Source organism: Oratosquilla oratoria, chromosome 21, assembly GCF_046742065.1.
Source record: "Oratosquilla oratoria isolate Oo_2021 chromosome 21, ASM4674206v1, whole genome shotgun sequence".
Taxonomy (NCBI): Eukaryota; Metazoa; Arthropoda; class Malacostraca; order Stomatopoda; family Squillidae; genus Oratosquilla; species Oratosquilla oratoria.
Window position 1 is genome coordinate 881,929 of NC_134797.1, and position 27,743 is coordinate 909,671.

A 27,743-nucleotide genomic window follows, 5' to 3' on the forward strand; every position below is an offset into this window, starting at 1 on the left:
GATTGTGCCAACAGCATTGTACGGGGCAGAAACATGGAACATGAGAGAGGAAGAGAGAAGGAATTTGAATGTGTTTGAGATGAGGTGTCTGAGAAGTATAATAGGGGTTACTAGGCTAGATAGAGTGAGAAATGAGGTGAGGAGGAGAACAGGGGTGGAAAAGGAAATTGGGAGATAGGGTTGATGAAAGGATATTAGGATGGTTTGGACACATGGAAAGAATGAGTGAAGAAAGATTAGTAAAAGAAGTGTGGAAGGCAGAGGTGGAAGGAGTGAATATGAGGGGATGTCCCAGGATGAGATGGATGGATGGGGTGAAAGGGGCATTACAAAAGAGAGGAATGTCTGTGGAGGAAGGGCAGGAGAGGACAGAAGATAAGGGTGAATGGAGAGGAATGATGCATGTATAACTCATTTTCACCATCTTTCCACTGGTCTCAATCTCCACACTGCTGTAGCAGTCTCCAGTTCTCCACAACAATCCCATTATTGCATTGCTGTCCATGCGTGAATGCAGGATATTGTCTTATGTCAGTGATCAATGGTACTATAGCTGTTGATGGACTTGTCTAATTTGTTTGCCATGGAAGTTATTTTCCTCCACGGTGGTCAGGAGGAGCATATTTGAGTAGTTACTTGTTCCATTTAAGAAGGTTTTGACCAACTAAAGAACAGCATTACTTATGTACGTATCCACCAATTCTTACTCTGGTTGGAGTTTTGAAATTATGATGTGAAGTATCCACATGCTGTTAATGCATAACATCTGCAAAGAAATGTTAAACCTTGAAGTGAAAAATACAAAACTGGCAGATTTATTCTTCTGCAACAAGAAGCGAGAGGTACATGCAAGGGTAGTGGGTCAGGGATTGGAGATGGTTAAAGAAAATGGAGAAAAGTGGGAGGTGAGCCAGCTGTTGTTTGCAGACGACACTGTGCTTGTGGCAGGATCGGAGGAGGGATTGAGGAAGTTGGTGACAGAGTTTGGGAGAGTATGTGATAGAAGAAAGCTAAAGATAAATGTGGGTAAAAGTAAGGTGATGAGATGTACAAGGGGTGAAAGTGGCAGTAGACTGGAAGTGAGTATTAAGGGAGAGCGACTGGAGGAAGTGGATAGTTTTAGATACTTGGGTGCAAATGTGGCAGGAAAAGGTGGAGTGAAGGTGGAGGTAGAATGGAGATTGAGAGAAGCGAGTAAATCCCTTGGTGGATTAAAGAGTGTAATGAGGAATAGACATTTGGGAATGGATGCTAAGAGGAGAATGTATGAAGGAGTGATTGTGCCAACACCACTGTATGGGGCAGAAACGTGGAACATAAGAGAGGAAGAGAGAAGGAGTTTGAATGCGTTTCAGATGAGGTGTCTGAGAAGTATGATGGGGGTTACTAGGCTAGATAGAGTGAGAAATGAGGAGGTGAGAAGGAGAACAGGGGTGCAAAGGGAGCTGGGAGATAGGGTTGATGAAAGAATATTAGGATGGTATGGACACATGGAAAGAATGAGTGAAGAAAGGCTAGTAAAAGAGGTATGGAAGGCAGATGTGGAGGGAGTGAACATGAGGGGACGTCCTAGGATGAGGTGGATGGATGGGGTGAAGGGGGCTTTGGGGAAGAGGGGAATGTCTGTTGAGGAAGGACGGGAGAGGACAGAAAACGGGTGAATGGAGAATGGTTGTATGTGGATGATGTGATTGGATGATGTGATTGCATGAGGTGGAATGGGCGGGGGGATGGGGGTGAGGTAGTATGTGTGAGCAAAATTTGACGTAGCCCGAAGGGATTTCTCCCCGTCTTCTCCTTTTATGCAATAGGGGGACGGAGAGGGGGGATCGCTGATTTAATGAAGCGGCCTTGCTGTGGATGTGCTGTGTCTTGAGACACTGCTTCTGATCCAGGGCAGTGGACAAGGTGGAGGGATGACCCGTCATCCAGGAGGTGCTAAGATGAGAGGGAGGGTGGAGGGGTGTGGAGTGTATTCAGGGATGGAATGGGTGGAAATGATTTTATGCCTTTTCCTTTTTGGCTACCTCCCTTGTAAGGGGGAAAAAGCCTTGGTATATGTATGTATGTAACAAGATCAGACACCAGAAGTTCTACATCTGTAGTTAAAAGCTATGTTTAATCAACACTAACTTCCTGCACCAATATGACATCTGAACATACCAAACATTCCCCATAGAATGTCATGTATTTAGCAATTCCATGCAAGAGCCCTTACACTTTCCTCCTTCACACCATACAAGCACTACCACGGGGATGATAACACAAGACAAAGGCCCGCAGAAGCAATCTCCAATAGACCCTCCTGTGAACAAAATTTGGTCTACTCGTTCTTTCAATGTACCTAAACCATCCCAATAACTTTTCATCAGTGTCTTAACAGCCCTCCACTTCATATCACAAAATCCAGGATTGGCTAACTACTAAACTCTCGTAGGCCCAGGATTAAACAAAGATAAAAATTCTCACCAGCATTATGGCTAACCAACCTGTTGCTATCAATACTTACTAAAAAGCTTCTGCTTGAACCCACTGGATTCCCTCTGCAAAAGGGTACTACGAACAACCTTGTTAATGCAAAACAGTCCAGATGAAACAAGTCTGACCTGAAACAAGCAACTGATATAATATCCACTTAAACTTAACAACCAAGTACAAGACAATTCCAACAATCAGACAACAAATTAACCTTCATAGGATCACCCTCTGGTGGAAACTGCGAATGTGATAGAAATGGTTATCATAATGAAATGCATCTTCCTCCTATGTAATTACACATTAGCATTGCCAAATGTTCAGTAACTAGGTTTCTTAAATTTCTATGTACGACAATGCTCACAGGCTTGCCAGTCTTCCATTCTGGAAACAAGAACCTACATTAATCATACATACATATACCAAGGCTTTTTCCCCCTCACAAGGGAGGTAGCCAAAAAGGAAAAGGCATAAAATCATTTCCACCCATTCCATCCCTGAATACACTCCACACCCCTCCACCCTCCCTCTCATCTTAGTACCTCCTGGATGATGGGTCATCCCTGCACCTTGTCCACTGCCCTGGGTCAGAAGCAGTGTCACAAGACACAGCACATCCACAGCAAGGCCGCTTCATCAAATCGGTGACCCCTCCGTCTCCGTCCCCCCATGCATAAAAGAGAAGACGGGGAGAAATACCTTTGGGCTGCGTCAAATTTTGCTCACACATACTACCTCACCCCCCATCCCCCCACCCACTCCAGCTCATGCATTACAACATCATCCATATACAACCATTCTCCATTCACCCCTGTCTTCTGTCCTCTCCCATCCCTCCTCAACAGACATTCCCCTCTTCCCCAAAGCCCCCTTCACCTCATCCATACACCTCACCCTAGGATGTCCCTTCATGTTTACTCCCTCCACATCTGCCTTCCATACCTCTTTTACTAGTCTTTCTTCACTCATTCTTTCCATTTGTCCATACCATCCTAATGCTCTTTGATCAACCCAATCTCCCAATCCCCTTTCCACCCCTGTTCTCCTCCTCACCTCCTCATTTCTCACTCTATCTAGCCTAGTAACCTCCATCATACTTCTCAGACACCTCATCTCAAACACATTCAAACTCCTTCTCTCTTCTTCTCTTATGTTCCATGTTTCTGCCCCATACAGTGCTGTTGGCACAATCACTCCTTCATAAAGTCTCTTCTTAGGATCCATTCCCAAATATCTATTCCTAATTACACTTTTTAAACCACCAAGGCATTTACTCGCTTCTCTCAATCTCCATTCTACCTCCACCTTCACTCCACCTTTTCCTGCCACATTTGCACCCAAGTATCTAAAACTATCCACTTCCTCCAGTCGCTCTCCCTTAATGCTCACTTCCAGTCTACTGCCACTTTCACCCCTTGTACATCTAATCACCTTACTTTAACCCACAATTATCTTTAGCTTTCTTATATCACACACCCTCCCAAACTCTGTCACCAACTTCCTCAATCCCTCCTCCGATCTTGCCACAAGCACAGTGTCGTCTGCAAACAACAGCTGGCTCACCTCCCACTTTTCTCCATTTTCTTTAACTATCTCCAATCCCTGACCCACTTCCAGACTACTGCCACTATCACCCCTCGTACATCTCATCACCTTACTTTTACCCACATTTATCTTCAGCTTTCTTATATCACACACTCTCCCAAACTCTGTCACCAACTTCCTCAATCCCTCCTCCGATCCTGCCACACAGTGTCGTCTGAAAACAACAACTGGCTCACCTCCCACTTTTCTCCATTTTCTTCAACTATCTCCAATCCCTGACCCACTACCTTTGCATTTACCTCTTGCACCACCCCATCCATGTATAAGTTGAACAGCCAGGGCGACATAACGCATCCTTGATGAAGTCCCACCTTTACCTCGAACCACTCGCTCTCTCCATTTTTAATCCTGACACAAGTTCTACTAATCTCATAAAAACTCTTGACAACTCCCAGAGGCTTTCCTCTTATCCCGTATATCCGCTAAACCTCCCACAGTGCCTTTCTGTCAACCCTGTCATAAGCCTTTTCCAGGTCCATAAAGGCCCAAAAAATATCCTTCCCCTTTCCTATAGCTTTCTCACATATCTGTCTTACCACAAAAATCTGATCTACACAACCTCTACCTGTCCTATATCCACACTGTTCCTCACCAATTACTCCCTCTGTTCCTCTCCTAATCCTCTCAATCAAGATCCTCCCATAAGCCTTCCCAACTACACTTAACAAGGTAATCCCTCTGAAACTACTACATTCACACTTGTCCCCTTTTCCCTTGAAAAGAGGAACTATACAGGCACTCCTCCAGTCCTCCGGCACTCTATCCTCCCTCCAGCAAGCATTAAATAAGTTCACCAGCCAGTCCACCATCACTGTACATACATACATATACCAAGGCTTTTTCCCCCTTCCAAGGGAGGTAGCCAAAAAGGGAAAGGCATAAAAACACTCCCTACCATTTCATCCCTAAAAACACTCCACACCCCTCCCACCCTTCCTCTCATCTGAGCACCTCCTGGATGACGGGTCATCCCTGCACCCTGCCCACCGCCCTGGGTCAAAAGCAGTGTCGCAGGACACAGCACATCCACAGCAAGGCCGCTTCATTTAATCGGCGACCCCCTCTCTCCGTCCCCCCTTGCATATAAGGAGAGGACGGGGAGAAATCCCTTCGGGCTGCGTCAAAACTCTCTCCCCATGCAGTCACAACATCATCCATATACAACCATTCTCCACTCTCCTCTGTCTTCCGTCCTCTCCCTTCCTTCCTCAACAGACATTCCCCTCTTCCCCAAAGCCCCCTTCACCCCATCCATCCACCTCATCCTAGGACGTCCCCTCATGTTCACTCCCTCCACATCTGCCTTCCATACCTCTTTTACTAGTCTTTCTTCACTCATTCTTTCCATGTGTCCAAACCATCCTAATATTCTTTCATCAACCCTCTCTCCCAAATCCTTTTTCACCCCTGTTCTCCTCCTCACCTCCTCATTTCTCACTCTATCTAGCCTAGTAACCCCCACCATACTTCTCAGACACCTCATCTCAAACACATTCAAACTCCTCTCTTCTTCTCTTATGTTCCACGTTTCTGCCCCATACAGTGCTGTTGGCACAATCACTCCTTCATACAGTCTCCTCTTCGCATCCATTCCCAAATGTCTATTTCTCATTACACTCTTTAAACCACCAAGGCATTTACTCGCTTCTCTCAATCTACATTCTACCTCCACCTTCACTCCACCTTTTCCTGCTACACTTGCACCCAAGTATCTAAAACTATCCACTTCCTCCAGTCGCTGTACCTACCTGTATCACTGTACCTCCTTTTTTTAGACATTGTGCATGGCATCCATCCAGACCAGGTGCCTTACCTGCTTTCATCATCTTAACATCTGCCTTCACTTCATTCTATCCTTATTTCTCCTCCATTTTTCTCACTCATCACTCTCATTTTCATAGCATTTTCCACTGCAGCTATCTTTCCCTCCCTATCCTCCTTCACATTTAGCAACTCCCTAAAATATTCTGCCCATCTTCCCCTTACTGCCTTCTCTTTCATTATCATCTCTCCATCTGCACCTTTTACCTTTTCTTCTCTACTTGATTCGCCTACTCTTCCTCTCTTAATTTATTTCCAAAACATCTTTTTATTACTTTCAAAATTTTCTGTCATACTCTTACCCCATTTCACATCTGCTCTCCTCTTTGCCTCCTTTACCTTGTGCTTTACTTCTCTTTTCTTTTCTTTGTACCTCTCATATGACTCCCTCATCCTATTTTGTAACCAATCTGTGAAAGCTCGCTTCTTCTTTTCTACAACCTTCTTTGTTTCCTCATCGCACCATTCACTACCCTTTATTTTACTTCCTCCTGTCCTTCTTGTTCCACACACCATCTTTGCACACTTTGTGACTCCCTCCTTGAACCATCCCCATTCCTCCTCCACACCTAGCTCTACTCTATCCTTCACTCTCTCCCACTCCTCCTTCAGCTTCTTCTTGTACTCCTTCTCCTTTTCATTTTCATTTAAAGAGTTCACAGAAAGGCACTGTGCGAGGTTATGCAGATTTATGGGATAGGAGGAAAGCTTTTGGGAGCTGTCAAGAGTTTTTATGAGAGTAGTAGAGCTTGTGTCAGGATTAGAAATGGAGAGAGTGAGTGGTTTGAAGTAAAGGTGGGACTTCGTCAAGGATGCGTTATGTCGCCCTGGCTCTTCAACTTATACATGGATGGGGTGGTGCGAGAGGTGAATGCTAGGGTAGTGGGTCAGGGATTGGAGATGGTTAAAGAAAATGGAGAAAAGTGGGAGGTGAGCCAGCTGTTGTTTGCGGACGACACTGCGCTTGTGGCAGGGTCAGAGGAGGGATTGAGGAAGCTGGTGGCAGAGTTTGGGAGAGTATGTGATAGAAGAAAGCTAAAGATAAATGTGGGTAAAAGTAAGGTGATGAGATGTACAAGGGGTGAAAGTGGCAGTAGACTGGAAGTGAACATTAAGGGAGAGCGACTGGAGGAAGTGGATAGTTTTAGATACTTGGGTGCAAATGTGGCAGGAAAAGGTGGAGTGAAGGTGGAGGCAGAATGTAGATTGAGAGAAGCGAGTAAATCCCTTGGTGGATTAAAGAGTGTAATGAGGAATAGACATTTAGGAATGGATGCAAAGAGGAGACTGTATGAAGGAGTGATTGTGCCAACACCACTGTATGGGGCAAAAACGTGGAACATAAGAGAAGAAGAGAGAAGGAGTTTGAATGTGTTTCAGATGAGGTGTCTGAGAAGTATGGTTGGGGTTACTAGGCTAGATAGAGTGAGAAATGAGGAGGTGAGGTGGAGAACGGGGGTGAAAAAGGAGCTGGGAGATAGGGTTGATGAAAGAATATTAGGATGGTTTGGACACATGGAAAGAATGAGTGAAGAAAGACTAGTAAAAGAGGTATGGAAGGCAGATGTGGAGGGAGTGAACATGAGGGGACGTCCTAGGATGAGGTGGATGGATGGGGTGAAGGGGGCTTTGGGGAAGAGGGGAATGTCTGTTGAGGAAGGAAGGGAGAGGACGGAAGACAGAGGAGAGTGGAGAATGGTTGTATATGGATGATGTTGTGATTGCATGAGGAGGAATGGGCGGGGGGGTGGGGGGTGGGGTAGTATGTGTGAGTAAATCTTGACGCAGCCCGAAGGGATTTCTCCCCGTCCACTCCTTATATGCAAGGGGGGACGGAGAGGGGGGGGGGGTCGCCGATTAAATGAAGCGGCCTTGCTGTGGATGTGCTGTGTCTTGCGACATTGCTTCTGACCCTGGGCGGTGGGCAAGGTGCAGGGATGACCCGTCATCCAGGAGGTGCTCAGATGAGAGGGAGGATGGGAGGGGTGTGGAGTATTTAGGGATGAAATGGGTGGGAGTGTTTTTATGTCTTTCCCTTTTTGGCTACCTCCCTTGAAAGGGGGAAAAAGCCTTGGTATATGTATGTATGTACTCTAAGTACCTCCCTACCTTTTGTCCCTTTCCTCTTCCTCCATCTATCCCCCACTCTCAACTTACCTTCCACCAAAAAATGATCTGATATTTCTCCACCCTCTCCCCTTAGCACATGTACATCCTTAACTCTTCCTAGCATAAACCTATTTACCACTACATAGTCCATTAACGCTCTATCTACCACCCTTCCATCCACCACCCTCTCCCATATGTACTTATGCTTGACTTTCTTCCGAAACACTGTATTTGCTATCATCAACTCTCTTTCTAGACACATTTCCACCATCAACTCTCCACTACGATTCTTTCCTGGAACTCCACATTTCCCAACCACTCCATCGATTGGATCATTTCCTACCCTAGCATTAAGGTCTCCCAGTACTATTACATTAGTATTTCTCCCTAAATCATCTATGCACTCATTTAAATCTATCCAAAAGGCCTCCCTTTCTTCTACACTCTTCTCACTGCCAGGTCCATATGCACTTACAAAAACCCACATCTCCTTTCCCAGTTTCACCTTCATCCACATTATCCTTGAGGAAACCTCCTTCCACTCCACTACACGTTTACCTATCTCTTCACTTACTAGTATAGCCACCCCTTCCCTCCCTCGCCCTCTCTTCACTCCTGATAACCTCCCACTTACACTCCCAAACTTACATTCACCCTTCCCTTTCAGCTTAGTTTCACTCAAAGCCAACACATCCATCTTTCTTCTCACAAACATACTACTTATCTCTTCCCTTTTACTCTCATCTGTACCACATCCACGCACATTAAAAGACCCAAACCTTAGTGTGCTGGTTGGAAAACTCCCAGACCCTCTTATGCCTTTGCTTTTTCTTTTAGGAATGTCCCCTGTGGGGCTACAAGGAGAAAGATGCCTAGTCCCAATCCCCATCCCTTTCTTCTCACCTCTTACAATCCAAGTGGAATTACTTGATGGCAGTATTCTTTTCCCCAGTCCCAGGGAATTAATCATAATTCAATAAAACAGGTTTAGTATATTTCACAAAGTGATCAGAATCACAATTTTTAACATTTTGCCAACAGGCAATCCTAAGGTGTCCTAAGTGATGGGCCATCATGTATGCAGTATTAACAAGACATACCAACATTCTTACCAGTGTCCATGATCTCCCTTCAGTCTAGCTTTGATGTCACCTGCAAAAAACTATACATTAATCCCAATTCAAAATTAACTTCACAGTATGATCAGTAAAATGGTCAAAATCACATTTCTTTAGCACTTTGCCAACAGGCAATCCTAAAGTGTCCTAAGTGATGGGCCATCATGTATACAGTATTAACGAGAAGAAATAAAAACATCTTACCAGTGATCACGATCTTGTCCTTCAGTCTCGCTCCGACATCACCTGCAAACAACTGAACATTAATCCCAACTCAAAATGAACCTCACAGTATGATCAATAGAATGGTCAGAATCACATTTCTTTAGCACTTTGCCAACAGGCAATCCTAAGGTGTTCTAAGTGATGGGCCATCATGGAGATAAACACTAGCAAATATGATAAAAATGGAAAAAGTTAACTCCTTTACCACCACATTTATTTGGTCACCAGCTGCAACAAATTTCACTTCTTTGGACCAACTTCAGAAAATAGCAAACACTGAAATTCTGCAATCAACAACAATTGTGTTAGCAAACATTCCTAATGCATAACAATATCTATCTACATACCATAGGCTTCTTCCCCTTCACAAGGGAGGTAGCCAAGTCAAAACATGCTTCTTCAGTCATACTCCACTCACCTGTTTCCTTATGCTCACAGCACCTGAAAATATTCCTCATCAGTTAAATATATAATGAAAATGACCACCCATCGCCTAGGCAATCAGGGTACAAATACTATATCATTTGTTACTCATGTTGAAAGTAAGATTCTCATCATAGTACTACTCTGGCTAGCAGCCTGTAGGTATCTATACCTGTACTGAACAGATGAATGGACATTAATGTCCAAACTTGATCAAACTGGTACACTGTCCACTTGAAAACCTGTCAACGGAAAAATCAACCATAAGTATATGGGAGAGGGTGGTGGATGGAAGGGTGGTAGATAGGGCACTAATGGACTACATAGTGGTAACCAGGAGAATAATGGGAGGATTTTTGGATGTAAATGTTCTACGGGGAGAGTGGGGGAAAAGACAATTTTTTGGAAGTTGACAGTGAGGGATAGATGGAGAAAGGTAAAGGGCAGAAGGTAGGGAGGTACTTAAAGTAAACTGCTTAAATGAGAGAAAAAGAGGAGTACAAGAAGAAATGGGAGTGGGAGGGAGTGAAGGTTAGAGTATAACTAGGAGAGGAGGAATGGGGATGGTTCAAGTTGTGGAACAAGGACAACAGGAGGATATACAAGGGTAGCGAGTGGTGGGATGAAGCAAAGAAGATTGTAAAGAAGCAAGCATTCAAAGATTGATTACAAAATAGGATGAATCACAAGAATGTACAAAGAAAAGCAGAATAAAGCATAAGAGGGCAGAGGTGAGCAGAAGTGAAATGGGGTAAAAAAAAAAAAAAAAAAAAATCCACTCCCTTCCCTCATCTTGGCTCCTGGCTGATGGGTCATCCCTGCATCTCACCCACTGCCCTGGGTCAGAAGCAGTTTAAGACAGTACATCCACAGCAAAGCAGATTAAATAAACTGGCAACCCCCCTCCTCTCAGTCACCTCATGCAGATGGGGAGAAATCCCTTTATGCTGCATTTTTCACACATTGCCTCACCCCCCCCCATCCACTCCCCCTCATGCCACAGCATCCATACACAGCAATTCTCCATTCAGTCCCATCTTCTGTCCAAAACAAGTACCAACCTTAATGCAGCTGAGGAATGCTCCAGGCCTTTACCTGAAAAAATACCACTTGTAAACAATGGCTCTTGATCCAATGCAAGGTGTACACTATAAGCAATGTCAGCCCTGTTGAGCTTGCCAACACAGTAATTCTGGAGATATTTTTTGTCATCATTATTTGAAGTACAACCACAATACAATAACTCGATACTTACTACTGGCTCTAAAGCACACCACCACCACAGGTCATCCTACAAACTCGAAACTGAAAATGTAAACATTACAATGCAACAAAGCCATACACCAACTGACAAACCAACAACACTCTTTACATCCGTGGTTCCCAACTGGTATGCCATGACACCAAAGGGTGAAGCAAGATCAACTGAGGGTGCCTCCAAAATTCAGGGCAAAAATTACTGTCAATCATATACTTGTATCGTCATCCATTTTTGTTCATTAAAGCAACATCAGTGTAAAGATGAGTATTTTCATATTATCCTGGGACATAATTTTGTTACACTGATGTTGAATCAACAAAATACTGACAAACTACAATTTAGATTTTCTAATAAGGGTGCTGCCGGGGACTTCTGAAAGGCTTGGCAAGGGTGCCTCCTCAAGCCATAAATGGTTGGGAGCCACTGCTCCACATCAAACTTGTCTTGGTCTTGTTTAACCTTCCTCATAAACCAAGAAATGCGTTCATAAATGTTTGCAGCCCGGTAACCTGAAGCAACATTGCAACTGGGGCATAAGGGGAGCAGACTGATCTTTGATTCACCTTAGCACCAACATAGCACATACTCAATATCAGTGACTCTGGGATCAATTATTTACTTAATCCATCAATTACTATTCTATATTCATCATGGACACTTTTCATTGCTTAACAGACATTCCTCTATCATTCAATTCACCTCTTCACCCCATTAATCTACTTCATTTTTGGTATTTGCTTCCAAGTCATTCTTTCCACCTAGCATAGTTTGGGCAACTAGATCTGTCAGCTTTCTTTCCATCCCCATAACAGACTTCATATTTCAACTCCTTACCAAGCACATTTTCAAAGTTCAAGTTCCATACATTTGTTCCCCTTCCCTCTTCCCCTGTTCAAAGATTTCCTGGCTGTTAATGATTATTTTAAAACTACCTATCCCTACTCAAACTACCTCAATATAGTACCCAACTGGTCAATCACATTATTAACCACTTCAGTACGAGTCAAACTCTCACGCGCAGCATGGCCTATCATAGGAACAATGCATCACACTATTTGCATTATAAAATAGTCACTACTGCATTACTCATTCTTTTTTACTCAGTAATAAACACTGAAAACATGATCAAACCAGTTCATAGAATCCGGGGGTAACTCGTGTACAACTACAAAGATATACGTAATCAAAACTGACACCGGCATCCTTGCGAACACATCCACGCCTCATGACACCTATGTAAGTGTCACTGTACCCAAGTGGTTAACATTGCCAACAGGTATTCCTACAGTGTCCTATATGATGGGCCATCATATTCAAAAATTCAAATGACAATGCAATCTTACCATTACCAGCTCAGGGTCATCTAAATCTGGTGCAACTTTGTAAAACCCAAGGTTGCCTAGACCTAGCAAAGATCTTGTATGGCCAGACTACTGATGAATGTGTTGACCCCTGGAGGAAGAAACCATAAATGTATTCTGCTCCATCTCTTGCTATACAGTCCTAAGAGGTCAAATATTAAGAGATCTTGGTGGTTATAGTCGTCATACAACAGTCAAGAGTAGCAAATACATTCTCATCATTATTGCAAATGCAATTTCCAAGTACCATGCAGGTAAACCTACCATAGTGATGTACCGTAGTCCTGATGTGCTTTCAATCTTGATCATGTACATATACTCTTAAACAATGGCCAACATCTTTCTTTACAATTCAATACCACAAGTCTTGTCTGGAAAATTAAAACTTCTAAAACACCTTCATCACACTTCTCCTGTCTTTTCTTGATTACACCAAACGACATGCGGGTAAGCCTGTCTTAGGTCTCGTCATCTAACTCATCATTTATCAAAGTCCAAAATAATTACATTTCTTTCAAAACATCATATCTAACCAAAAAAACTTAACTGACCTGCATGTGCTAATCCAGTATCTATAAAAGAGGTTCATTTATACACCTCTTGTGCATGGACCTGTCAATTAAACAAACTTCACTTACATGCAAACAAAGTTATTATTGAAGATGTACTTTTGGTTTTCAGTAACGAGGAATTGTGTCCACAGCAGTTATTGAGACAGGGATAACAATCATCATTTCTTAAAGACCTTTTGCATTAAATAGGATCAAACTAACCTCTCCATCAGCACCTGGCAGCACCAACATCCAATCCAAGGTACCAGCATCAATTGTACAACCTCCATGACAACAGTATCCATGGTCCTGGAGCCGCAGCGTTTACGTCGTGGGACTAACCCCCAACCCCAAGAGTTGGGGGCCAAACGGCGGCAACCAGCCCTGGCCACCGGCTCTACGCAGGTGGCACCGATCCCCAAGAGGAGCTACGACTGCCTTGGGGAGTACAGTAGAAGCCCGATTTAACGAATCTCAATTTAGCGGAAGCTCAAATTAGCGAACTGCAAATAGCAATAATGAAAATGCTCAACTTAGCGGAAATGGTCCGCTAAGTTGACCATTTTCCGCTAGCTGGCCAGATGCGCGTCTACAGAAATAGCTCAATTTAGCAGGAATACTAAGCTAAGTTGAGCATTTTCCGTCAAATGGCCACATGCGTGTCTCAGAGTCCAATGTTACCAGATGTTACCAGATTGTGGTGGTAGAGTCAAGGAAATTTTTATAATTTAGTACTTTGGAGGTATATATATATATATATATATATATATATATATATATATATATATATATATATATATATATACATATATTATATATATACTATAATATATATACAATAATATATAATTCAGTATATGTATAAAGTATAATTGTAGCAGAAATATATTCAAGTAGAAATAGACGGTATAATAGGAAAACAAAATAATGAAACAGTAAGTTAATGGGAAAATTCAAAATCAATAATATATAATTCAGTATATGTATAAAGTATAATTGTAGCAGAAATATATTCAAGTAGAAATAGACGGTATAATAGGAAAACAAAATAATGAAACAGTAAGTTAATGGGAAAATTCAAAATCAGTACGCGAGAGTAATCACCACGAAAACACTTCTATAACAATGAACTATGTTTTCTGCAACAACACAACAATAATGCTCACTATCCAAAACCCAACTGCCCAGTCCTATTAATCGCTAGAATTATGTACATCGAACCAAACACGAAGCTATGACTAATATTTCGCGAAATTCACAGACAGCTCATATCATTGTTACACGACACACACACACACACACATACATGTTGCAACAAATTACTGCATGTTGCTGTTCGTTTGCAATTCACGATTGTGCTGCCTATAATTCACTTACAATAATATATATACTGTATGTGTGTGTGCACACTAGGGAATTTTTAGGTACGTATCATTTTTATAATCCGCTCTGGCAACACTGTTACACCAATGCTCACTCACTCAATTTAACGGAAAATTCAATTTAGCGGACTGGACCTTGGCTGAATTAGTTCCTTAAATTGGGCTTCTACTGTACCACAATCCTTTTTCTCAACATGCAATGTTACGTTTTTTCTGCACCGAGGGGTGATTTTCCGGCGATCACCCCTCGTCTTCTACTTTTAGCCGGAGATGTAGAGAGCAATCCTGGGCCCACCACAAAATACACATGCCCAACATGCTCTAAACCCATTACTTCGAGCAGACAGACAAAGGGCTCAGTTCAGTGCAATATGTGCAAAAACTGGGCCCACCTCACTTGTACAACACTTGCTGACACAAACCAATACACAAACACTTGGACATGTTCTACCTGCCCTCCAGTAATCCCACTCCCACCTCCCCAACCACAGCCAGCACCCTTACCCACTCCCAATTTCCCTTTGCCCATATCCCCAATCAGTACTCCCCTTCCTCTGTCCCCAATCTCTCCTTGCCCCGCCTCTAACCCAGATCCTATACCTTCCCCATTAACACCCCAACCTCAACCCCAAACGGCAACATACAACACATACAGAACACACAACATCAACATATTACAACACAACATTGACGGTATTAACATGAATAAACATGAATTCGAACACTTTCTTAAACAACACAACATGCACATTGTAATTATATAAGAAACAAAACTAAGACACTCACAAAACACCATCATTTCATAATTACACCACCATCAGACAAGACCGGACCGATGGTAATGGCAGTGAATTCATCACCCTGATCCACCATTCCATCTGTTTTGTGGACACAAGTGCCACAACCAAAATTCTCCTCCCTACCACAGATAACACTACAGAAATCCAATCCATTCGAATTCGCACAGGCAACAAATCAACACGGACAATAGTTAACATGCACATTCGCCCCCAATCATCCCCCACAGTTCCAAACACCTTCAGGCCTGAATTTAGCCAACTAGCCTCAATCCCCAACCTGATTATGGATGGTGACTTCAACACCAAGTCGTCTGCCTGGTATGTCAACAACCCTGACACAGACAGAGGGCTTGATATACAGACTCAGTTTGACTCATTGACTATCATGAACAACACACATAATCATGCACATATCCCACACCAAGCCCTCTACACTCCCTCCTCTCCTGATATCACCTTTTGCTCCCCCTGCCTAACCCCAACAACATCATGGAGAGTGGTCGGAGCCCTTGGTTCTGACCACCTTCCAATCATCACCACCACCAAAACAAGATGCACCCCAGTTGGCCACAGACACACATACACCAAATACAAGAGAGCTAACTGGGAAGCTTTTACTGAAGAGACAGAACAACATTTTGAAACACTTAACAGTACACCAATCACAAACATAAACAATGCTGTGCACACTTTTAATACAATCATACAAAGTGCAGACAAGAGATACATCCCTAGAGGCAACAGAAAATCACACAACCCCAACTTCACACCAGAAATCCAAGGCCTCATCAGACAACAAGACACACTTAAACACAATACCCCCACACCTATTCCTCAAAACATAGCAGACCAAATACAAACACTAAACACTGTGATTGCCAATAAAATACACGAACAAAAAACACAAAATTGGCAAAACTTTATCAATACACTTGATCACAAAACAAACACCAGCAAATTGTACAAAACACTCAACAGCATTACACTATCCAACAGTAACACTACACGCTCTCACGCAGCAATAATCACAACAACAGACAATCTACCCTCAAACAGACAACAAGCAAACACACTCATAAATCATTTTGTACAGACAAGCCATCTCACTTCTCACCCTGATGACCGACGCACTGTTTGACGTAAGAAAGACTTTCCCACAGACTCAGACTATACACCCTTCATAGACAGTCAGACAAAACTCATAATACATAATCTCAAGCACTCATCTGCCTGTGGCCCTGATAACATAAGTAACATCCACCTAAAACACATTGGACCACAAGGTATACACGCACTCACAAACATTGCAATCTACTGCTATTCACACAACACTATACCCGACATCAGGAAGCATGGTAAAATAATCACAATTCCAAAACCGAACAAAGACCCAACATCGCACCACCCAATCACACTTCTCTGCACCCCCTCTAAAGTCACTGAACGCCTAATACTTAAACTTGTCACCTGCTGACTCACAACACAGTTTTAGGCCACTACACTCCACAAACACTCTTCTGATAAACCTCACACAAAGAATTTTAGATGGCATCAATTCAGATAGGCCCCACCACAGAACACTTCTTATGACATTAGACATTAGTAAAGTTTTTGATGCTATCCCCCGCCACAACCTAACAAATAAAATATATAACACAGACATGCACAATAACACCAAAAGATGGCTGGCCAATTATCTGGCAGGTAGGAATGCTTACATGTCATATAATGGCCAATCATCACACATCAGAAACATTAAGAATGGAATACCACAGGGCTCTGTTCTATCCCCCACGCTCTTTAATCTATACATGCATGACTAACCCACACCAGACACCTCAGAAATACAAATCTCTTCCTACACAGACGACATAACAATCACATGCACACATCGTAACACAGACAAAGCTGCAGAAATAATCCAGCCATACCTTGATACACTCAACACATGGTTCATCACAGACTCAAAATAGCTCCAACCAAATCTACAGCAACACTTCTCACCAAGTGGACAAAAGAACACAAATACATACCTCATCTCTGGATCAACAAACACACCAAAAATTCTTGGTGTAACATACGATACATCCATGTCTTTCAAACAACACATCACAAACATAAAAAACAAATGCACACCTAGACTTAACACACTTAAGTCAATCGCTGGAACAACATTTGGACAAAACAAAGAAACTAATACAACAATATACAAACAATGCATATGCTCAGTGATGAATTATGCGAGTCCTGCATGGGCTCCTAATCTCAGTGAGACACACCACAACACCCTTCAAATCATACAAAACAAAGCCCTAAAAACAATTACAGGCTGCACAAATACATCACCTACAGACCATTTACACCATGAAACAAAAGTCCTCAAAGTCAAGGACCACCTCGACATGAAAGGCACACAAACTCTTGCCACAGCCACCACAAACACATCACACCCGCTACACTACATAGCAGAATACCCACACACACCAAAAAACATTAAAAAATCACCCAAAGACCTGTATCACACACAGATACTCTCTTCTCTTCCTCCAAAACCACCAAACACCAGCCTCCAAAAACATATTCATTATCATATCACTCACCGCTCCATTAACACACTGAAAGACAACACACTGCTGCATGCCAGGCCCTTTGATATCCAACTTTCTGAATCCTCTCTCCCACGAAAGGACAGAGTCCACCTGGCCAGACTGCAGTGCGGCCACCACCCAGCACATCTAAGCTACCAGAAGAGGCTGGATGACCACATTGTGAACAGCTGCCCAGGATGCAACACTTCACCCCATACCATACAACACATAATGGAAGACTGCATTATACACAATCATGCATGCAAACAACACAACATACACTCTATGGTCCTGGAGCTGCAACGTCTACGTCGTGGGACCACCCCCCAACCCCAAGAGTTGGGGGCCAATCAGCAGCAACTACCCCTGGCCATCAGCTCTACGCAGATGGCACCGATCCCCAAGGAGGAGCTACGCCTACCTGGGGGAGTACCACAATCCTTTTTTTTCCAACACACAATGTTACGTTTTTTCTGCACTGAGGGGTCATTTTCCGGCGATCACCCCTCTTCTTCTACTTTTAGCCGGAGATGTAGAGAGCAATCCTGGGCCCACCACAAAATACACATGCCCAACATGCTCTAAACCCATTACTTCGAGCAGACAGACAAAGGGCTCAGTTCAGTGCAATATGTGCAAAAACTGGGCCCACCTCACTTGTACAACACTTGCTGACACAAACCAATACACAAACACTTGGACATGTTCTACCTGCCCTCCAGTAACCCCAATCCCACCTCCCCAACCACAGCCAACACCCTTACCCACTCCCAGTTTCCCTTTGCCCTTACCCCCGATTAGTACTCCCCTTCCTTTGTCCCCGATCTCTCCTTTCCCCCCCTCTGACCCAGATCCTACACCTTCCCCACTACCACCCCAACCTCAACCCCAAACGGCAACATACAACACATACAAAACACACAACATCAACATATTACAACACAACATTGACGGTATTAACACTAAAAAACATGAACTTGAACACTTTCTTAAACAACACAACATACACATTGCAATTCTACAAGAAACAAAATTAAGACACTCACACAAAACACCATCATTTCATAATTACACCACCATCAGACAAGACCGGACTGACGGCAATGGCGGTGGACTCATCACCCTGATCCACCATTCCATCTGTTTTGTGGACACAAGTGCCACAACCAAAATTCTCCTCCCTACCACAGATAACACAACAGAAACCCAATCCATTCGTATCCGCACAGGCAACAATTCAACACTAACAATAGTTAACATGTACATTCCCCCCCAATCATCCCCCACAGTTCCAAACACCTTCAGACCTCAACTCAGCCAACTAACCTCAATCCCCAACCTGATCATGGGTGGTGACTTCAACGCCAAGTCGTCTGCCTGGTTTGTCGACAACCCTGACACAGACAGAGGGCTTGATATACAGACTCAATTTGACTCATTGACTATCATGAACAACACGCATAATCATACACATATCCCATACCAAGCCCTCTACACTCCCTCCTCTCCTGATATCACCTTTTGCTCCCCCTGCCTAACCCCAACAACATCATGGAGAGTGGTCGGAGCCCTTGGTTCTGACCACCTTCCAATCATCATCACCACCAAAACAAGATGCACCCCAGCTGGCCACAGACACACTTACACCAATTACAAGAGAGCTAACTGGGAAGCTTTTACTGAAGAGACAGAACAACATTTTGAAACACTTAACAGTACACCAATCACAAACATAAACAATGCTGTGCACGCTTTTAATACAATCATACAAAACGCAGACAAGAGATACATCCCTAGAGGCAACAGAAAATCACACAACCCCAACTTCACACCAGAAATCCAAGGCCTCATCAGACAACGTGACACACTTAAACACGATACCCCCACACCTATCCCTCAAAACATAGCAGACCAAATACAAACACTAAACACTGTGATTGCCAATAAAATACATGAACAAAAAACACAAAATTGGCAAAACTTTATCAATACACTTGATCACAAAACAAACACCAGCAAATTGTACAAAACACTCAACAGCATCACACTATCCAACACTAACACTACACGCTCTCATGCAGCAATAATCACAACAACAGATAATCTACCCTCAAACAGACAACAAGCAAACGCACTCATACGTCATTTTGCACAGACGAGCCATCTTACATCTCACCCTGACGACCGACGCACCATTCGACGTAAGAAAGACTTTCCCACAGACTCAGACTATACACCCTTCATAGACAGTCAGACAAAACTCATAATGCATAGTCTCAAGCACTCATCTGCCTGTGGCCCTGATAACATAAGCAACATCCACCTAAAACACATTGGACCACAAGGTATACACGCACTCACAAACATTGCAAACTACAGCTATTCACACAACACTATACCCGACATCTGGAAGCATGGTAAAATAATCACCATTCCAAAACCGAACAAAGACCCAACAATCCCAACATCGCACCGCCCAATCACACTTCTCTGCACCCCCTCTAAAGTCATTGAACGCCTAATACTTAAACTTGTCACACCATATATTCCCCTTGCTGACTCACAACACGGTTTTAGGCCACTACACTCCACAAACACTCTTCTGATAAACCTCACACAAAGAATTTTAGATGGCATCAATTCAGATAGGCCCCACCACAGAACACTTCTTATAACATTGGACATTAGTAAAGCTTTTGATGCTATCCCCCGCCACAACCTAACAAATCAAATATATAACACAGACATGCACAATAACACCAAAAGATGGCTGGCCAATTATCTGGCAGGCAGGAATGCTCATGTGTCATATAATGGCCAATCATCGCACATCAGAAACATTAAGAACGGAGTACTACAGGGCTCAGTTCTATCCCCCACATTATTTAATCTATACATGCATGACTTACCCACGCCAGACACCTCAGAAATACAAATCTCTTCCTACGCAGACGACATAACAATCACATGCACACATCGTAACACAGACAAAGCTGCAGAAATAATCCAGCCTTACCTTGACACACTCAACACATGGTTCATCACAAACAGACTCAAAATAGCTCCAACCAAATCTACAGCAACACTTCTCACCAACTGGACAAAAGAACACAAATACATACCTCATCTCTACATCAACAACACTCTAATACCACACACAAACACACCGAAAATTCTTGGTGTAACATACGATACATCCATGTCTTTCAAACAACACCTCACAAACATAAAAAACAAATGCACACCTAGACTTAACGCACTTAAGTCAATCACTGGAACAACATTTGGACAAAACAAAGAAACTAATATAACAATATACAAACAATGCATACACTCAGTGATGAATTATGCGAGTCCTGCATGGGCTCCTAATCTCAGTGAGACACACCACAACACCCTTCAAATCATACAAAACAAAGCCCTAAAAACAATTACAGGCTGCACAAATACATCACCTACAGACCATTTACACCATGAAACAAAAGTCCTCAAAGTCAAGGACCACCTCGACATGAGAGGCACACAAACACTTGCTGCAGCCACCACAAACACATCACACCCGCTACACTACATAGCAGAACACCCACACACACCAAGAAACATTAAAACTACACCCAAAGACCTTTATTACACACAGATACTCTCTTCTCTTCCTCCACAACCACCAAATACCAGCCTCCGGAAACATATTCATAATCATATCACTCACCGCTCCATTAACACACTGAAAGACAACACACTGCTGCATGCCAGACCCCCTGATATCCACCCTTCTGAATCCTCTCTCCCACGTAAGGACAGAGTCCACTTGGCCAGACTGCGATGCAGTCACCACCCAGCACTTCTAAGCTACCAGAAGAGGCTGGACGACCGTGTTGTGAACAGCTGCCCAGGATGTAACACTTCACCCCATACCATACAACACATAATGGAAGACTGCATTATACACAATCATGCACGCAAACAACACAACATACACTCTATAAAGGATTTGTGGGAAAACCCAGTTTCGGCTGTGGCCTTCCTTGGGGAGACGGGACTGCTCGGACAGACAGTCTAGGGAACGACAACAACAACAACATACACTCTATAAAGTATCTGTGGGATAACCCAGTTTCGGCTGTGGCATTCCTTGGGGAGACGGGACTGCTCGGACAGTCTAGGGAACAACAACAACAACAGTATCCACTGGTGTTCAATGCAACCTCTACCACTTGCAAAATGTCGTGCTGAAGCAGGAAGTGATCTTCCAGTATTAGGACCTCCAATAATTAAATAATGTAGCAAAAATTGCCAACAATTAGAACGTCTTAACTAACAGTATAATCAGACAACACATTGGCCTTCATGGGATAAACCTCTGCTGGAAACCGCAAATGTGAAAGAAAGTGCTTTCATCATACAATTGAAAACCTCCAACACATACTAGTTTTTCAGCATTACAACACTTGTAGAATACAGGTCTGCATTCATATAGCCCTCCAAAGAATTGACATTACTCAAACTTACCTACCGATGGTAAAGCCCAGTCCCTTATGCACCCCACATTGGGAGATTCATTTGAGGACCTAGCCAACATCACTACGATTTATTTTACCCAGCTCTTCGAACTACTTCCTGAAATAAAGAAAACACGATGTACATAAATGAATCTCAACCAGTTAAGGAGTTCAACAATCCCAGCTTCCGACAGCCTTGTGGCAGGTAAGCACAGTTCCCAGGATCCACAACAGTGGGTTCTGCCATTGCTGACTCTGTTGCAATCCTGGGGTTCACAATAGAACTTCATCATTTAGGTCAACAGCTCAACTGTGCAGCACAATCCCTTTAAATTATATATCTACCACACCTTTCCCATTCTCAAACACCTACACTTCCCTGTTCAGATGTTTAAACAGCATCACAACATGCATTCAAAGAGGTGGTCAACCTTGACAACACACTACTGTGGCCGAGGGTACAAGTCTCTTGTAAGACACCTGGACCTGAGCAAGACTGATCGTCACTCCCCCATCCCCAGCTTCATCCAAACATTGGACATACAACCTTGAAGAAAGCTTCACCAGTATTACCAAACAAGAGATTGGTTGGCAAGACTACTCACCCACAACAGGGTCCAACAGCCAAACTAGGCTCATCCTTACTGGTCCACGTGACAAATCACCTAACCTTCATCCACTGCAGATGTGAACAACCCCTCATGCATACCTGATAGGCTCATCATAAGCGACATTACCATCCCCTACATTCAGGCAGAGCTAACTATACCTTTGTCCCCCACCCACCACCCTGGTTCAGCAGCAACAATGCGGTACATCCACAGCAAGGCTACTTCAACTGGCAACATCCCCTCCATCTCATCATGCAGCACATAAAGACAGGGATCCCCTCAGGCTGTGTCAAAACATTCAAATATTCCCTACTCAACCCCCCCCTCCTCCCATCCAAGTTTCAACTATACACAGCCATTCTTCACTCACCCCTATCTCCTGCCTCTCCCTTCCTTGCCCCCATTTACCTCATCCTCCATCATCCCCAGAAGTTCACTCCATCCACAGCTTTCTACACCCATTCTTTCCACATGTCCAAACCATCCCAATACTTACATCATCCCTATCTGCTCTTCCAACCCCACTTTCCTCACCTCCAAGTAATCTTCTTCAAATCCTGGACAATTTTATCTTGGGGGTCTTCAGGTGTGCAGAAGATGGGCCAAGGAAAGAAATCCACTCAATCTGAACTTCAAACCAACAATGCTGATGTTCGATTACTGCAATTAAGAAAACTTTCAGTAAAAAAATATCACTAACAAGTACTAGTTTTCTACAACCAATTTAGCAGATACCTATATATTTCTACATTTCTTTCTGAATAGGTCTGTGGTAAAAGTCATCATTACAAATATATACAGGTAGTCGTTGACTTATGACCGAGTTCGGTTCCGACAGACAGGTCGTAAGTCGATCTGGACGCAAATCGGACTTTATATATATACAGTATATGTTACCCTTTAAATATCATTTTTGTTACTGTATACATGTATATTCTATATTATATTTAGCATACTGAAATAATCTTAGCATCTTTGAACTATGTTGTATAGTATTTTTTAAACCTTTTTTTATAATTCTATCTGATTTTCTTTGAGAAACGTAGCATACTGAATAAAATCCTATCATCTTTGACCTATGATATTTAATACTGTATTTTTTAACGTTTTTATTATTCTATCATCAGACTTTCTTTAGGAAACGTATGCATACTGAATAAAATCTTATCTTTGAGCTACGTTGTTTAATATTCATTATTATTTTTATAATTGTCGTTAGGAAACGTAGCCTAGGCCTACGCATACTGAATAAAGTCCTGTCATCTTTGACCTTGTTACGGGACGGCTGGTTAGTGAAGAGACGTTACATATAATGGATATGTGCTTAAGAACCAGCTCACTTCTAGAAGCCACTGTAGGACTGAACTATCTGGTCAGGGCCTAGATAATTCGTAAGACTAGAAGTAAAGGTAACAAAGAAGATTCCAGGAAAGGAATATTAAACTAGCGATAAAACTAGTAAACGAAATTATTAATATGGAAAATATTTACAGGCAATCAACACAAAAGAGAATGGGCAGTAGGGTCAATGGGACCGTTACACGATTATAAGAATATGGAAATTATCGTTCAAATAAGAAACACAAGATACGTATACAATATGGTACTATCTAAGTACAAAGAGATCAGGAACATGCATCAGAATAAGTAATAAGTACAAATATAAGTATAAAGTAATGCAATGTATATCAGACACGTAATGTAGGCAAAAAGGGTGATCACTTCACACCAATCGTCTCATGAGTCTAAACTTCCAGTTTTTATCAAGAGATAAGATATGCGAGAAAATGACGAGGAGTGAGCGATTTCCACCGCTTATATACCATTGGACCGGAAGCGGGATACTTCCGGGTGAGCGAAAGAGGGGGAGGAGGGTAAGTTAACACACGTCAACATGGGTAGTTTTAAGACCCTCGACTCGCTTGAACAATCTACTTATTTAGTAACTGTCAAATCTGTGCGCTCCGAACTATTCAGGATTTCGCTTGTCTGTTTGTTCTACAAGAGTGCGCACCTTTCTCCGCACGTAGGCAAGATTACATATAGTGGACGGGCGTTACTGCTTAACATTGTTACAATACATACATAGACAAGAAATATGAACATAGTTATGTAATACAAAGGAACACAATTCTATAACATAATTACACATATGACGTAATATCTAATATTACGTTACAACCTACTAATACTTTTTTGTTGGTTAAATTAAAATCATTGTACTGTATAATTTACATCTTATTAATTGCAAAACATTAAAAATACTAAATGCAAGGCAAAATTAAGAGAATTTTTTTATTTCAAAACACATTCTTTTCGTTTACATACTGTACCAAAAATATTGTTATTGACAACAGACTAGGCTTAAACAAAGTTTACTGTTACATTTTATTAATTGCAAAACATAAAAATACATAATGCATGGCAAAATTAGGAAAAAAATATTTCAAAACATTCTTTTCGTTTACGTACTGTACCGAAAATATTGCAAAACATAAAAATACAAAATGCTGTACCGAACATATTGTTATCGACAACAGACTAGGCATAAAAAAGTTTTACTGTTACATTTTATTAATGGCAAAACATATTAAAATATAAAATCCAAGGCAAAATTGAGATCCTCTCTTAGTCTTTTAAAATTAGTGACACTGTAGAATGTGATAACTGAAGTTCACGTGCTATCACATTAACTTTCTTCCCTCCTTCATAATGTTTTATCACTTTCATTTTCGTGTCAAGATCAATAACCTTTCTTTGTTTCTTGGCAGGCTTGGAAATATCGAAAGATAATTTTCTTTTAGACATCTTCATGGGGGTTTGAAGCACAAAAAAAATTAAAGATATAATTCTTGTCATAATGAAGACAGAAATACCACATGCTCCTGAATGAGAGGGAAGCTGATGCTGCCGGTAACCTGCCAAAACTATCGTACTCGCGTCTCGCAGCGTGCAAAGTAATTGTACTGCACTGCCAGGCATAACATTGCAATTCTATTACTCTATTAAATGTTAAATATTATTGCACTATCTCGTGGTCGTAAAGTCGATCAGTCGTAAGTCGCATAGGTCATAAGTCGACGACTACCTGTATATATATTATAGGTTATCGCTGCATCTCGCCTATTGCCCTGGGTCATAAACAATGCTGTAAGACATATACCCTATGGGCTGCATCAAAACACCATTCACATTTAACCACTCCAATGCATCACATAATCCACACCTCCACTCAAAGGATAAATTTTCTGCAGAACCTACAATGCAATACAAATAGCTTTCAAGCATCTTATCAATATATCAATCCAGTCTTCACCTAAATTCTAAGCAATCCATCAAGACATTAAGCCACATCAAGTGCAACATGGAGAGCAAAATCACGACCTTGGTGCATCCCCACATCCATCCGAGACCATTCAATCTGTCCATTACTAATCCTTGCATTCACTAGTTATTAATCCTCAATTCTATACAAAATCAATACCAATACATTGTCCATTCCTTTCATTGCTTCCACCGACATTTCTCCATGCAGTTCTCAAGTTTGCTTCCAACTACCACAGACCAACTCTCTTACAGCATTCCACTTTCACACAAACTTACCTTTTGGCCATGGTTGTCCAAGATGAGCAAAATGGAAACATATCCACTTCACTTTGATCTCCAACCAAGCCAAAAATATTAACCCCTTCCATACGGTGCCGCACACGTAGGCGTCATGGACTTAGATCTCGGTGGCAGCAGCCAATGCCAGCCGTACGACGTGTCGTAATAATACTCGCATCATAAAATATAGTCACCGCTTATATCGATCGTTCTCTCTTCACCCGTGAATTTTGATAACCATAGAAAATGCGATTACAAAGGAATTAGAAAGAATGTCATTATGGAGGGGCGACTACAATAAATATAATCAAGACGCCGATATGGCAGCCTCGCGAATACACTCGCTCCCCATGACGCCTACGTGTGCGGCACCGTATGGAAGGGGTTAATGCAGAGACTGTTCTATCTCTGAAATTAAGAAAATGGTAATGTTAAAAAAAAAAAAAAAAAAAAAACTTTCTATAAATTACCAATCTTCAATGATCAAAATGTCAGATACCAATATTATTCCACACTTATTTCAGAACAGGTCTGTGGTAAAAATCATTATTACAAAAACTTGCATTAACTTTTACACACACCCTTTCCTATCCCCCCCCCCCAATTGCTAACTATTCTCCCTAGTAAACATTCAATTGCACACCTTACCACCAACAAGTCAACACATTTCCCATTTTCTTTGTGCAGGGGAACTACATCCATTACTCCACACTTCTCTACCCTAAGTACAAGTCCTCACCACCCATTACACGACTACACCCTTCCTCAGACACCTAACTGACAACTTTGCAGCTATCAATGCTTTTTCTCCTCTCCCACCTTCTACAGTGCTACCCTCCTTTCCTACCAACTACTGCCACTAAACCACTTTATCCCCTTCTAAATCTAAGAACCCCACAATACTCTATCCATCTCTCTTCACCGTCATACCTGTCCAACAGCATCCTTTACCTTCTCTCAACCCAACTTACCCCTGTTCATTCTTCCCTCCTTTCCAAAAACAATTCAAATTCCTCACCAATCGCCCACCCTACTTCATTCTCAGCCTCCCTGTCCTCTAGTTTCACTTCCCTCATCTGTACATCTTGTATGTTATCTTAGTTCTACTCTGCCATCAAACTTAATCCCACCAACTGCTCCCTCCCACTTTCAACCCATCTAAGTGTACTGTACTATCTTGAAACGTACCCATTCTTCGTCTAGCTTCTCTTATCCTTCGCAACTTCCCATATTTCTCTTGTGGTTTGTCTGGTATTTTTCCCTTAGTTGCTCACCAGCACTCTTTTGTTTCTCCAAGCAACCTGAAAC

The 27,743-nt window shown here is 42.3% G+C and overlaps 1 protein-coding gene, 1 long non-coding RNA gene and 1 pseudogene across 3 annotated transcripts in view; all 3 read right to left on the reverse strand.

Moving 5' to 3' along the window:
- LOC143036655 (uncharacterized) overlaps positions 1–10,041 on the reverse strand; it is a 93,189-nt gene extending 83,148 nt beyond the window's left edge. The window contains exons 1-6 of the mRNA XM_076204212.1: positions 10,019–10,041; positions 9,949–9,984; positions 9,772–9,794; positions 9,333–9,374; positions 9,123–9,162; positions 2,510–2,606 (exon numbers count right to left, since the gene is read on the reverse strand). Coding sequence (XP_076060327.1) covers positions 2,510–2,606; positions 9,123–9,162; positions 9,333–9,374; positions 9,772–9,794; positions 9,949–9,984; positions 10,019–10,041 — 261 coding nt within the window. The remainder of the gene's footprint in view (positions 1–2,509; positions 2,607–9,122; positions 9,163–9,332; positions 9,375–9,771; positions 9,795–9,948; positions 9,985–10,018) is intronic.
- Positions 10,042–10,207: 166 nt separating this feature from the next.
- Positions 10,208–27,737, reverse strand: LOC143036676 (uncharacterized). 2 transcript variants are annotated; one of them, XR_012967388.1, is made up of 10 exons: positions 27,624–27,737; positions 26,433–26,843; positions 23,364–23,489; positions 22,229–22,336; positions 13,172–13,387; positions 12,950–13,010; positions 12,663–12,769; positions 12,381–12,489; positions 11,032–11,081; positions 10,208–10,871 (listed from the first exon to the last, which is right to left on the reverse strand). It is a non-coding gene; the product is annotated as an uncharacterized LOC143036676 (long non-coding RNA). The 2 variants fall into 2 exon arrangements; XR_012967387.1 differs by having other exon boundaries at positions 10,208–11,081.
- LOC143037175 (small nucleolar RNA SNORD24) lies at positions 12,552–12,624 on the reverse strand (annotated as a pseudogene).
- Positions 27,738–27,743: the final 6 nt, after the last annotated feature.